The 14,356-nt window shown below is 32.6% G+C and overlaps 2 protein-coding genes across 3 annotated transcripts; one reads left to right on the plus strand and one right to left on the minus strand.

Annotated features, from left to right (window-relative positions):
• Positions 1–2,628: 2,628 nt before the first annotated feature.
• Positions 2,629–4,574, plus strand: LOC105764445 (uncharacterized). Of its 2 annotated transcripts, XM_052624958.1 has the most exons (6): positions 2,629–3,092; positions 3,490–3,547; positions 3,644–3,727; positions 3,848–3,993; positions 4,080–4,227; positions 4,306–4,574. In XM_052624958.1, exons 1-6 carry the CDS (start codon positions 2,693–2,695, stop codon positions 4,352–4,354), a joined length of 885 nt encoding a protein of 294 aa, XP_052480918.1. In that variant the 5' UTR covers positions 2,629–2,692; the 3' UTR covers positions 4,355–4,574. The 2 variants fall into 2 exon arrangements, with proteins under 2 accessions (XP_052480918.1, XP_052480917.1); XM_052624957.1 differs by having other exon boundaries at positions 4,080–4,574.
• Positions 4,575–9,702: 5,128 nt separating this feature from the next.
• Positions 9,703–13,004, minus strand: LOC105764443 (phosphatidylinositol 4-kinase gamma 5). The gene is made up of 2 exons (XM_012583008.2): positions 12,756–13,004; positions 9,703–12,300 (listed from the first exon to the last, which is right to left on the minus strand). The coding sequence occupies exon 2, from the start codon at positions 11,979–11,981 to the stop codon at positions 10,050–10,052; it is 1,932 nt and encodes a 643-aa protein (XP_012438462.1). The 5' UTR covers positions 11,982–12,300; positions 12,756–13,004; the 3' UTR covers positions 9,703–10,049.
• Between the last annotated feature and the right edge of the window lie 1,352 nt (positions 13,005–14,356).

Below are 14,356 nucleotides of genomic sequence, written 5' to 3' on the forward strand. Positions count from 1 at the left end.
TTGTTAAAGACACATTTTTAAATAAAAAATACTCAGTTGGTAGTCATGTAACTAAAAATAATCGTTGTAATGAACTTAAATTTAACAAAATATTTTTAATATATGTAAAAACAAAGTAAAATATAAAATTATAGATATAAAATAAACTTATTTAAACAATGAAAAATAAAATAAAATATCATATGTATTTTTGTTTAATTGAAAACAACTTTTATGAAATATTTTTAAAGAAACGCCAAACAAAATAAAATATTTTACATGATTCATCCAAACACCGTAAAATATTAGCTTTTCCAAAAAGTAAGTCATTTTTAAAAATCATTTTCTGGAAGTCATTTTCAGTGAAACAAACGGAGCTTAAATACATAATAGCACTCTAATGTAAACATTAAAATAATGATTAGATGATTAAAAAAATTCAATAAATAATAAAATATATAAAATTATTAAATATTAATATAATATAATATATATTAGAAAAAAGTAAAAATAATATGGTCGGGGCTAAATGAGTTTGGGTTAGTTTTTTCCAAATATGGATGGATTTGGGCAAAATTTTATACTCATATTTCTTGTTAGGCCGGACTTAAAAAACATAAAATATGTTAATATTATGTTTAGACATAATCTAAACCCGGCTCGATCCAACCTACGAATATCTCTAATGCGAATTATGGCATGGTTAATTATGATGATGGTGTTTGTTAATTTGGAGGAAAGAAAGATTAGAGTTTTATTTGATAGAACTTGTGTCTAAATAGGCTTACAACTGCCTCCCTCCATGGCCCATTTTCTCTCTAATGGGCTTTTTGTTGGATACATCCAATCCAACCTCAATTTCTTTACTCCCACATGGGTTTTAGATTAAGACTGTAACTAAAAGTATTTGGGTTTATAAATTACATTAATCATGTTTGAATTTAAGAGATTGAATGAATCATTTCTAAGTATTATATGAACTGTTTTATTCTTTTTAATAGGAGAAATATAAATAGATTTTCCTCTTAAAAAATTCAAATTCAACTAAAAATGCTAAAAATCATGAAGAAAAATCGATTTATCATTCTCCTATTAGAAATGTATAAGGATGACATAGAATAACAGTTTCATACAGTACTTCTCTTACTTAACTTGAGTAGTTTGTGAGTTAGTCAACTTTTTAATATTGAAAGTCTAAAACTTAAACTTAATTGATTATGAAATCAGATAAGTTTAGCAAACTTCTTTTTTAAGGATACAAGTCCCTTTAAACATGAATATGTAGTTATGGGAAGCCTCTTACTTGAAAAATGATAGAGGGACATAACCTAAATATGTGGTGTATTGGCTAGATGATTCCTTTAGGCTAATTAGCTCCTCTCCTTGTTCTTTACTTAATCATATATATATATATATATGCAAATCATTTAACAAAGTTAAGAGATCAAATATATATTAAAGCTTTTAAAGAAGATGTATTCGACTCACATTTAACAATCAAATAATAAAATCACAAAAAATTTACCCTTGAGTATAAAATAAATTTGTTTATTTCAGAAGATGCTCATCTAAGCAATTAAGAGAAAAGAAATGTAGAATTTTCAGAAAAAGGCAAAAAACTGAATTTATGAGAAGCAAATAAAAGGAGGGGAGTATAAAAATCCAAAGTTGATGGGTGTAAGCAGTTAATGTTAGAGAAGCTGGGAAGAGCCTGTCTTCTTTATCTTATTATTTCCTTTTTCTTCTTTTACATGTTTGTTTGGTTTGGCTTTAAATTTGCCGACAAAGATTGATACTTGGACACCGTCATTCAACTCATCTCAAATTTGTTGATGGTTGGTGCCGCTGGTTTTTCTGTTTCTAGAAAGATATCAACGCATAATACAAGTTCTTGGATATTGTGTGTTAAGGATGAGATATCTTTGTCTATGCAGACCAGAGGTTTGCCTCAACCTGGAGAGGGGTTATAAGGAGTGCAAGTTAAGAATTTACATACATTTGGACCCCATTCCTCTTTGCTATTCAGAAAAACCCACTGCAACTAAAAAAAAAAACCCTAATTAATATCTCTCTTCTTTCTCATGCCATTGTCATTTCACCTAAAATAGACCCTTCACAATATAATTTTATTCCTAAAATGGTTTATATGAACATTTTTAAGTTATTTTATTTCATATCCAACCTCTGCTTTGAACCTTCTAATATATTTAGAACAATGAGTATAATTATGTGAAAAAAAGCAAATTATTCTTTAGTAGTCATTATCTTTCATTAGCATGAGTAATCTAACAAATCAATGAATAATCCAAATATTAAAATTTTGGACCAAACTAAAGACATGGACTAAGCTACCAGACACACACTGACATTTAAAACAGTTGTTTGATGCAAATTTTGCATGTTATTTTTATTAACTCAATATTAATCAGTTTAGCTAAGGCGTATAATCAATAATTATTTGAATTTTTTAAATAAAATCTTAATATTTGTTTTTATTGTAAAACAAAGACTAAATTAATATCTTAATTCTGTCTAGTATCAAAAAAAAAAAATATTCATATGAATTTCACATTTCACCAACTTAGGTATGGCCGACATTACATTCCTTCACATAATATACATATATAAAACCCCAAACTTTTACATCTACCGACATCAAAGTAGAGAGGAAACACACACACACACACACACACACCCCCATAGAAACAAGTCCATGTTGTTCTCAAACATGTCTAAAACAAATATGGTAAGGAGACATGTATTAGAGAAGAAGAGATCATGTTCCAAAGAGAAAGAAAGTGGTTGTTTATCTAAACATCTGAAGAAAATCTACCCGATTGGGCTTCAAAGAACCTCTTCATCTTTATCGTTATCATCCTTGTCCTTGTCTTTGTCACAAAACTCCAATGATTCATCTCTTACAGACCATTCCAGCACGCCCTTGGAACAAAAGATTTCATTGGCACTTAGCTTGATTGCTCCTCACCGTGAGCGAAGAGAGTTCCCCATAGTTGTCAAAACTCATGTCCATCATCATCATCAGCAGCAGCAGCAGCAGGATCCTCCTGGCAATGGTGAAGTGAGGAGGTGCCATTGGGTTACAAAGAACAGTGGTAAGTTTCTTAACACAGCAACATTGTCGGAATTCGCAACACAACTCTGAATACTAATAATGGTCGTTGGTTTTTAGTGTTAAAGTTTGACAGCAGATCTTCAATCTTTGTCTTCCTTAATTAATTTTTACCACATCCAAGACACAGTAATCAACCTCATTTAAACTATTTTATTACATTTCAGAACTAATGTGTTGGATGGCCAGCATTTTCTTTTCATTAGTGAATTAAAATTCATGTTTAATAATAATAAGTTATATGGTATTTACAGTGTCAAAGTAGTTGCTTTAGTAACAGATAGAAATAAAACAAAGAGAAGAAAAAGAAAGAGTAAAAAGGATGGAAGAAGCTGTTAATAACTTGATGTCAAAGAAACTAAGAAAAGTTTTTGATACAGATAAGGTTTACATATCATTTCACGATGAACAATGGGGTGTTCCTGTCTATGATGACAAGTAAGTTTTAAGTTCCAATTCATTAACATCAAATTTCAGACATCTAATCAACTAATGTTTTTATTGACATCTTCAACTGATATATCAATCAAACAGCAAATTGTTCGAGCTGCTTGCACTTTCTGGTATGCTGATGGATTATAATTGGACAGAGATTTTGAAAAGGAAGGATCTATACAGGTGCAATGTTCTTCAATTTGCAGATACATACTGCAACTTTTCTTTGTTTTTTTTGGTACGAACACTGAACTAAAGCTTGCAGTTACCTTTTCTTTTCTTTTTTTTTCTTAAATCATGTAGAGAATCCTTCTTGGGTTTTGATCCTGAAATTGTTGCTAAAATGGGGGATAAAGAAATCCATGAGATATCATCAAACAAAGCAATGATGTTGGCAGAGAGTAGAGTAAGGTGCATAGTAGACAACGCCAAGTGCATACTCAAGGCAAGTTCTAAACGCAACTTTTTAATTCATTCTGGTATTCATGTTCCGGAACTAAAAGTGAATGAATTTTGGGGATGAAAATACAGATAGTGAGGCAATATGGATCCTTCAGCAGCTTCATGTGGGGATATGTGAATTATAAACCAACCATCAACAAATACAAATACCCCAGAAATGTTCCACTTAGAACTCCAAAAGCGGAAGCCATTAGCAAGGACTTAGTGAAGCATGGATTCAGGTTTGTTGGGCCAGTGATTGTGTATTCATTCATGCAAGCAGCAGGGTTGACCATCGATCATCTGGTTGATTGTTTCAGATACAGTGAATGTGTAAGCCTAGCTGAAAGACCATGGAGGCACTTTTAACTTCATTTCTCTGCTAACCCTAATTCTTTATCTTTTTCCATCCTCCTTGCTCTTACTCAAACACAAACCAAGCTCTTCATGTATAAATTGGTCAATGAAGTTAGCTTTATATGATACGATTGTTTTGTATCTATGTATCAAGTGAAATAGAAACCTTGGGTTGTAATTATAAGATCATATGATCCCACAAATATATAACCATATACGTATTATATCCAAACCTCACATTGGTATCTATGAGTATAGATATGATGGAATTGATGTCCTAACAACAATAGAATAATTGAAAGGTTTACATGGTAAACCTGTTTCAGTCTATCCGCGGGTAGTTGGGAGGGTTAGGTAGATGAAATGTAGTGTTAATATATGGGAGCCAATCATTAACCAAAACTTGCTTGTTTTATTGATTTAAACACTTTGCAAATATGAGTAAACAGATGGGCATCAGTACGTGTGTCTCCATCATCAGTCAAGAGTGTGAGGAACGCAAATTAACTATCCACCTTGAAACTTCAACTGGTTTCATTTTGCCCTGAAGGCCCAATGGCCTGCAAAATCCATGGATTTCCCTGCTGCCTGCACCGGCGGTTTAATTCCAACTATCTGCAAAATCCATGAAATCTCTACCTCATTAACCAAAACACCATCAAACTTGTCTTGAATTCTTCAATCTTAATGCTTCTTATCAATTTGAGTTGGAAAACTCATAATTATTCTTCACCTCAACATTGTTAATGTGTGTTTGCCATGAACCTGCTGAAACTCTCAGGCCCCTGGAATATATGCAGGCAGCATGTATGGGCTCCTTGTTTTAACTAATCACGCTTTGTCAAATTGGAGTTCCCACAATAATATATGGATTAGGTCTCAATTCCCAAGCTGGATCATGGTGTTGATTCATCACAGTGCTAATATTGGGTGACAAGTTGTTTCAAATCAAATTATATACATGTAAAACCGGCCCAGCTTTAGCTACTCGTCCGGTTCTTAAAAATAAGTTGCATGAAATGACTGGTCTGAGATTCGCTTCGGATATATATAGACTCCGGTGAGATTAAAAATAGTAAGTGGAATTAGTTATTGTAATAGTAAGATTGAATAATGTAATGGTGAAATATTGTTTAGATATAGTTAGATAATAATTAAAATAATAATATTTTACATTAAATAATAAAATATATACTAAATTTGTATTATTAATTCATATAAATTTTATTATATATTTATTAAATTATTACAAAAATCAAAATATATATTTCATAGAATAATATTAATAAATAGAAAATTTCTGCTTGATATTTATTTTGTAAATTTAAAAACACTTCACCTCTACCTTTTGATCTGAAAATAATAAATAAAATATATTCTTTAAATTCTATCTCACCATAGCTGTGGTGAAATTTAAAGACAATTTAAGTTAGAACTAATACGATAGTACTTGAGATTCTTTTTTGTTGTTATTGTAATTAAGGTATTCATCGTCAGTAATAGTGATTAATTTTCTCACCGTGAATATTTTTTAAAGAGATAAACAATTGGTCACGAAATGTACTTCATTCTCATGAGTGGAATCGAGCCCCGACCACATGATTAAGAGATGAGATGAGCAATATTCACTACACCATACCTCGTAGTTTACTTTAGATTCTTGAACTCAACACAAATTAAATTCTAAAATCAATTATTGATGTTAAGTGCTAGCTTCCTCCACTTTTATCCCATGTGATATTAAAGAGCCATTTAGACTCAATTTATGGAATTCATGTTTATCTCCATGACTGAAATACTTCACCTAAACCCATGTTACTCGAACATCTACCCCAAAAATATTCTCTTCCCACAAATTGTTATGATACTGAGATATGGGGTTTTGTAGGTCTTGGACGTGGATACTAATTTAAAACAAAAGAAACATAAATTATCCAAAAAGATGGTCAGAAAAGTGAGATGCAGTAAGGATCATTGAATCCCCTTTTTCTTGCACATGCTGATGAATTGTTCTCTAAAGTTAATCTTTCACCAAATGTAACGCCATCATTTTGCTTCAATGATATTGGGGACGACAAACAACCTACCAAACCCCCCCCCAACCCCACTTTTTGCCTGCCCCTCACCTTCTCTCTCCTCATTTATCATTTTACCTTCAACTACAATCAATGTGAATATACTAATAATTTAAAACAAATGGCAGCAAGAGATTAGGGTTTGCCTTGCCATGTCCAAATTGTCCACAACAGTTCGGTAAGCTTTTAATTTTACACTTCATTGTTATATATAACTTTATGGTCAAATTAAGCAGCTGCTGCTGCTCCATGATTACAATCTTAGGTGGAAAGGCTTAATCTGCTAGCTACAATTACTTCATCAAAACCTCTATATAAAACCCATGATTGTAACTTTGCTGATGTTGACCTCTATATAAAACCCAATCTCTTTCCAACTAGTATACTACTCCAGTTCCTTTCATTTTTAAATATATATATACATACATATATGCTTGACCATTGTCATGACTAGTTTGGAAAATAAAGTAAATCATTTGTGCACTGACTTTCGTGTTATATTTTGAGTTAAAATTCGTAGATGAATTCATCACATGCATTCCTTTATTAGAATACGCAAAAGCAAACTACATAAATTGGTATATATTATACGGATGTATCCATTTATGTGTCATCTTTGTAGTTCGAATTTGTAGAGTGAATATTCAAAAAAGATAACTTCAGATTATACATTCATGACACAGTTCAACAAATCGAGCTTAATTGTAACAATAGTTGTAATCAAATTATATTACTTGAATTGAATATAAGTATCAAATATGAATAGGATTACGATTATATGTTTTACTTTTTCATTAATTATTTTGCCAATATACTTATCATGGCCATTCATCATTATGGTTTTAAAATGATGAATATATATATATATATATATATTTATCCATAACAATTATTTAAAAACAGTAAAACTTTTTAATTTTACATTATGGTTTGGTTTTATTTTATAAATGGAATATAAAATATGATTATTATAATACTAAAATCATATATAATCTTTCTTATCTATAACAAATAATAAAAGTTGTCCCCAAATTTAGAATTGAGAATTAAGAAGCGCTAATTAACAAACACAACTAAATTTTAAAATAGAAAATTTAAAGGTAAATTTACGTATTTAGGGTTTAAGTTTAATTTATTATTAGTAATTTAAAAGTCAGTTGGGGATTTATTTTATGTTAAAATCACGTTTATGTATTCCTATTTTATTGGTAAAAAGATTTTCAAGTCTTCAATATCGATATTGAGTAAATTGGTCCATTTTAAAAAATCGAACAATTTAATCCTTGTCAATTTTAAAGTGAGCAACTAAGGACAATTACTCACACGTTAATAATGTTTTCTATCAATTGTACAGAATTTTAACTGGTATAATAACAAATTTAACCCTCAAAGTTTACACATTCTATCAATTTGGTCATGATTTAAAAATTTTGCCCAAACATTTATGTGAATGTGTAAATGTTTGAATTTTTAGAATCAAGACTAAATTGACAAAATATATAAACATCGATGACTAAATTTGTTATGATACCAAACAAAATCATGTACAATTGACGATAGACATGAACACCATAATTAATTGTCCTTAGTTATTCATTTTCAAAATTGACATTAATTAAATTTCCTGTTTTCTAAAGGGACTAATTTACACAATATCAAAATGAAAAGGGACCGGAGAGGTTTTTACCTATTTTATTCATGTTACTTTTTAATTATGTTTATTTTTGGTCTGTTCAAAAGTATCATACATTTACATTTTAATTCTTTGGTTTATATATTTTCTTTATAAACTCGTATATGTATTTTATGATGATGGTATTTTACATAATATTTTCATAGTGACTCAATATAGTAAATAATTTATGTGTTCGCATAGTTTTTAAATACATATATTTTTATAATGGTATAATGATTTATTTCGCCTTCAATTTTATAAAATGACATTTTAGCCTTCACCTTTTTAGCTTTTAAATTTGAGTTTTTGTCAAATCACCTTAGAATAGTTGGAAAAATTAACGATTTTCACTTTGCTAACATGGTTTATATCTGACTGCCATGTGGATGACACATGAGCATATAATTAATTTTAAAAATTAAAAATCATTAAAATTATTTAAAAGTATAAAATTTATAAAATATTTTTAATATATTTAAAATTTCAAAATTAATTAAATATTGACATGTCATCACGTGGTAATCCACGTATGTGATATAAGTAAAATTAACTAACATTAACTTTTCTATCTATTTTGAGGTGATTTGACAAAAATACAAATTTAAGAGTGAAAAAGAAAAGAAATAAATAGAATAATAATTATGCTTTTAAAATTTGTGATGGCCGTTCAATTTTTTTGTCATATTTGCATTATTGTTCGTGTTTAAAGTATTATCAAATTATATAGCACATTCATTATGTGTGTCTATTTTATGCAATGTCTCAATTAATTTCATTTTAATTATAAATTCATTTAGACAAAATTAATCATTAGATATATTATACATTAATAATAAATTAAATTTGCAGAGGGATATAAATCTAGTCTAATATCGGAAACCAAAGAAAAGTAATGAAATGAATCTTGACTTGGTTCATATTTAGTATGTACTAATTTGATATTTTATTATGGAGTTAATATGCGTTGCTTTTAGATTTTGATTTGATTTGAATACTAATTTTACTTAAAGAGTTATCTCTATCATGTTTTTAGTAAAAATAACATCCATTTGTTGAGAAGTTTTCCTTCACTGGATTTTGGCACAAAGATTTGGTTAAACGGAAACTGATGGCATTTGATTTGTGTAGGTTGATGAACACCCTTAATCCACTTCATAATCTACATAAACGTGGTATATGTATATTTACATGTTATGTGGCTCTTCCTTTGAAAAAAGTCATCCACACACAAGATGTGGATGACAGGCAGAAGCACTTTCCGAACAATGAAAATGACATCAATGATAATCAACCTATGTTTAGCAAATACCGCCGTTTGCCTAACCAACTGCAGCTGTACCCCAAAACCAATTTAATAATATCTGCTTCGCAAATCATTTTTACCATGCACTGCTATCAACAACATTTGAATTATTATATTTGTTTGTTAACCTCACTTCAATAACAAAATACATGCAAGACACTCATCTCCCTAAATACACTATTTCAGAATTCAATACAAAATATGATAAAATGGTTGGATTCAACTAGTTTGTCACATATATTCATAAAAAATGGGATGCGATTATACACTACGAGCAATATTATAATTATAATCTCCACCATGGAAATGCCCAAAGTCACATAAATATTCATTTCCTTTTTAACTTCAATCTACAGATTATTTATCAAACAAAGTTAAGGTGGAAAGTAAAAGGGGGCAAAAGGAAGAAAATCAAAGCTAAAGGGTTTAAGGGGAAAAAAAAAAAATACAAGCAATTCTACTAACCTCAGCTCTCTCTCCACTTGGCTGAAGCCAAAGAATATTTACAGGGGAACTCATCCTACAACATTCCATGCAAAATCCATATCACTGTATCTATCCTAACAATCCATGCATCTCAACTCCCAACAAACTTACAATCTCTTATTTCTTCTTCACTCAACTCAACTTGCCTCTTTTGGTATCACCTCAATCTCAAAACTGGCACGATGTACCAAGCCTCTGCATCTGCTTTTGACCTACTGTAACAGATTTTCGTTTACTGAATGCCGGCTTCAGCAACTCCTGGAACTTCTCCAAGAAGAAGTTCCATTCCTCTTCATTCAGGTCAGCCAGCTTCACAAAGCTCACACTTGCAGGAAGTTGCTCATTTGCACTCCTATGCCCGGATGAGCTTGTAAGATAACCATTTTCTTGTTTTGTTCCTGAAAATTTGGAATATTTCTGGCTCTTGTCACCTAAGCAAGTATCTCTAAGTGACATTGAAAGCTTCGAAATGGATGGGATCCTTTCAAGAGCTTCGAAAGGAGAAAAACCATTCTGCTCAGCTTCCAATTCACTTTCTTCATCTTCCTCAAAGCATTCCTCCAGCTTCGAAAGTGGTAAACGGTGGTGGTTATTCACAAATCCATTTCCAAATTGGAATGATGCTCTGGTCATAGAATCATCAGTTGCCATTTTTGGGATGAACTCCGATTCTGGTTCCTCACAGTCAATTTCAAACTGGAACTCTGCATCTCCCACTTCAGACTTAGGAGATGACAGCTCCCGCTCTGCAATTAACCTCCTTGCCTCAAGACAAACAACCTCTAGCTCACTAGGTTCCTCCTCTCCAGCTCGAAATTCTCTACTCATCATCTGACCAATTTCAGCAAGACAGAGACCAAAGGCTGCAGCTTCCTTGAGGAAAATTGTGCAGAGAACCAGAACACGTAGGCAAGCTTCCCGTATCATGGGGAGTTCCCTTCGCAGCATCTCGCAATCTTTAATAGGATCAAGCTTCTCTATATACTCAAGTTCATCCTCGGAAAAAGGAATTGAAGCCTGAGGCCAATGAATCCACTCAAAGTATGGATCCTCCAAAGTTTCTGGCAAGCAAAGGCCATGATCAATAGGAATGAGTTCTACCTGACCAAACCTCCCAATACCATCAAGCTTCCGCACTAAAAGGTTTCCTGCATGTCTGTCTGTGTTAAATATTCGTATATCAAGTATCCCTATGCGGTGCACAGCAGAAACGGGGAAGCTTGAGGTTCCATGATCACTAGCATCAAAATCATGTGGTATAAATTGTTGGAAAGACGCAATCTTGCTAACCAGATTCTTCTTCAGAGGCTTATGTGCATTCACCCCATCATTGACATTGAAGACTGAGTGAGTAATCTTCACCAGAGCAGTCGGAGGCACATTTGCAAAATGACCATAGTCCAGAAGGTAAGCCACAACTTCTCTAAAACCTGTCTCCCCTACTCGGACAGATAGTTTCAAACCAGGTTGTCCAAGGGCTTTCCCAACAAAGCCTTTCGGATTGTTTGGTGCAAAAGGTTCTTCATCTGTTGGCTTCACGATTGCAACACTCTCACCTCTAGGGTTCCTGAAGTAGTAGGCACCTCCCAGGCCACTATGAACAGGAAGTGGATCAACACCCATCTTAATCGCCTTAACAACATCCTTAACCAGAATTTTTAATACGTTAAAGCTATCAGAATGCCCCAGTATCTCAATAGGACCACTCCTATCTCTCTGCTGAAGGTCCCTTCCAGTAGGCGAAAGACAAGGAGTAGAGGAGCTTCTATGGAGATAGTTCCGTGTCAGGAGAAGTGGAGAATCATTCCGAACGGCACTAAGATCATTCTTCAACTCCACATCGCCAAAAGTCAGCGAGCTTTGCTCTGTAGGGAAATTAAGGGCAACCTGCAACCTTCTCTTAACCGTATGAGCATTGTCACTGCGATCTAACTCCATGCCCAAGACACAGCCGGTCTCAGTCTGAACAAAAACCCGTCTTCTTCGGGTAGGTTGTTTCTCTTCCATCGCATTGTTCCTAGGATATTCCCCTCCAAGAGGACTATTAAACACTGCCACAGCCATCTGAGTTTGAACAGGACTGTCCAACTTACGCGACATGAAAAATCAAGAAAAACCGATCACGGCTTTCCTGGTAGCCGGAGGCAGAGTAGAGGATGGAAGAGAACTTCTTGTCCTTCAAGAAGACCCCAAACTCCAAAGCCAATCGCAAATGAACCAGAAAAAACTCTAATTTACCAACAATCATCAAATAATAAAAACCAAAGCCAAAAAGCCCAACACAGAAGCTAAAGAGAAAAGAAAAAAGAAAAAAAGAAAACCCAGACAACAGATCGCAGAAGAAAATGAAGATCTATCCCTACACTACATTAAATGAGCCATCTTTAGCACCCATAAACAGAATGGAAGCCCAGAAAACCTGTAAAAAAACCAAGATTTGATTCAAAACCCTATTCTGGTTTAGCACATAAAAGAAATACTATCATTATATATGCCAAAGCATTCTCCAAATCGTTAGATTTAGCTTAGTAAAGTAGTAGTTACTACAATGAATGCATTTGTGAAATACAAAACAAACAGAATCTCACATCCAAAACAGAGTGAAATTAATGCATTTCTTCAACATATTCAAGGAATCTACTAAAAGGCAAGGAAGCCGCTAATATGAATATTAGCTTAAAATGCATCCATATTAATAACTGATCCAAGAAACTTCCACAGTAAATAAAAGAACGCCTAAAGAAAATTAAAGATTTTCAATTAATTCCAACAAATAAACCATAACATGGATAAAAACTCAAGACATTGATCTTCAACGTTCCATTCTACTTAATACCCGACACTGAACCTACGAATTGAAGAAAATTAACTTACCAAATTCCGAGATCTGAAGGAAAAGTAACAAAGAAATGCCGATTGAACTTTAATTTCGAAGAAAAAAAAAACAGAAATAAAATCTCAAGTGGACGAGTTCAATAAAGAGAACGAATCAGGGAGAGGGGGGGAGTGTAAAAGGAGGCAAGGAATCGTCCGAGTTGACACAGTTGTCCAAACACAGTAAAGCTTCCTTGTCTCTCTCTTTCTCTCTCTATCTTTTTTTTTTTAATTCCTTTCAGCTAGGTCTCTCCTTCATCGAGAAACGCTCTTTAACTCAGTTTTTGCCCTTACCTTGGTATTGAGTTAAATTGACTAACCCTAGTTAACTCTATTACTACTTTCATTTTTTATGTTAAGGGGGGAAATGGAAGGATCTAGAACTGGGAATTTTCGCCGTTGGATGTAGGGGGAAGAGGGATTGGGCCGTCGGATGTGCTTTTGTTTTTATTTAGATTTTAATATTTGTGGAGGCGACGTGGACATAGTGGATTGATGGTGACGTGGCGGGAGTCACCGTCTTTCCAGGAAGTGTTAGCAAATAACTTTTTATTTGCCGATTTGATCTGCGATACCTAAATGACCCTTATGATGAAATCACCAAAGTACCCCAATTTTGTTGAAAAAGCTGGACTTCTTGATTAAATTCCTCTCTTAGTCCCTGTATTTTTTAAACGTTATGGGTTTAGTCAATCCATTAAATGAATGTGGAAATAACATGCTAAATTGCCATTAAACATATGATAATATGTCTGGAAAATTAGATTTTGAAAATATCAGAACTTGAATTAAAATGGACTTCAATTGGTGAGGACTAAAATTCCAAAATTTGAAAAGTAACAGAGGCTAGAAATGACAAAATTAATGTAGAGGGAGTAAATTCATAAATTTCGAAAAGTATGGGGACTAATAGCAGAGTTTAACCCGTAATTCTTCTTCTGCTTAGGTTGGGTCCTAGCGTATCTGATAACTTCTTCTTCAGGAAATTTGATCGTACGGTTTTGATTTGACGGAATTCTCAATCTTTGACCTCAATTTATTTGGTGTTAATCAGTGGACTGAAGTTAGTAAAATGCAAAGCTCAACAATATATCTTTTAAACAAACTCCAGAACTAAATTTATTAATTTTTTTTATTTCAAATAAAACTTTTAATACATTGAAAATACTTTATAAAGATTGATGCAAGTGCAATTTGATTAATAAAACTGTAAATTTTAATTAAAAGGCAAAATAATTTGAAACTCTTTAAATGTCTTAAGCTTTTTAAAATTACAACAGTGATTACATCAATTAATCCGTCCAACAAAACTCATGTTTACTAAATAAAGTAAAAATTCGGTTTACATCTTAAAATATGTATACGGAATTTTATATTCCACAATATATTGTCTCTATGGAAATACAACGAGTAGAAGTACACTGTCTAGTATAAATGGGTCGGTTTACTCGTCTACCCCGAACGCACATTCGAAATTTGGGAGGGTTTAAACAAAAATAATTGGCTCGAAAAATGAATTTGGGTAAAAAAATTAGGCACATTTACAATACGGGTTAGGCTCAAGCTTGAACGTTCAAGGCTCGAGCCTGGCCCGGCCCAAT

The sequence above is a fragment of the Gossypium raimondii genome, chromosome 12, assembly GCF_025698545.1.
Source record: "Gossypium raimondii isolate GPD5lz chromosome 12, ASM2569854v1, whole genome shotgun sequence".
NCBI classification, from domain to species: Eukaryota; Viridiplantae; Streptophyta; class Magnoliopsida; order Malvales; family Malvaceae; genus Gossypium; species Gossypium raimondii.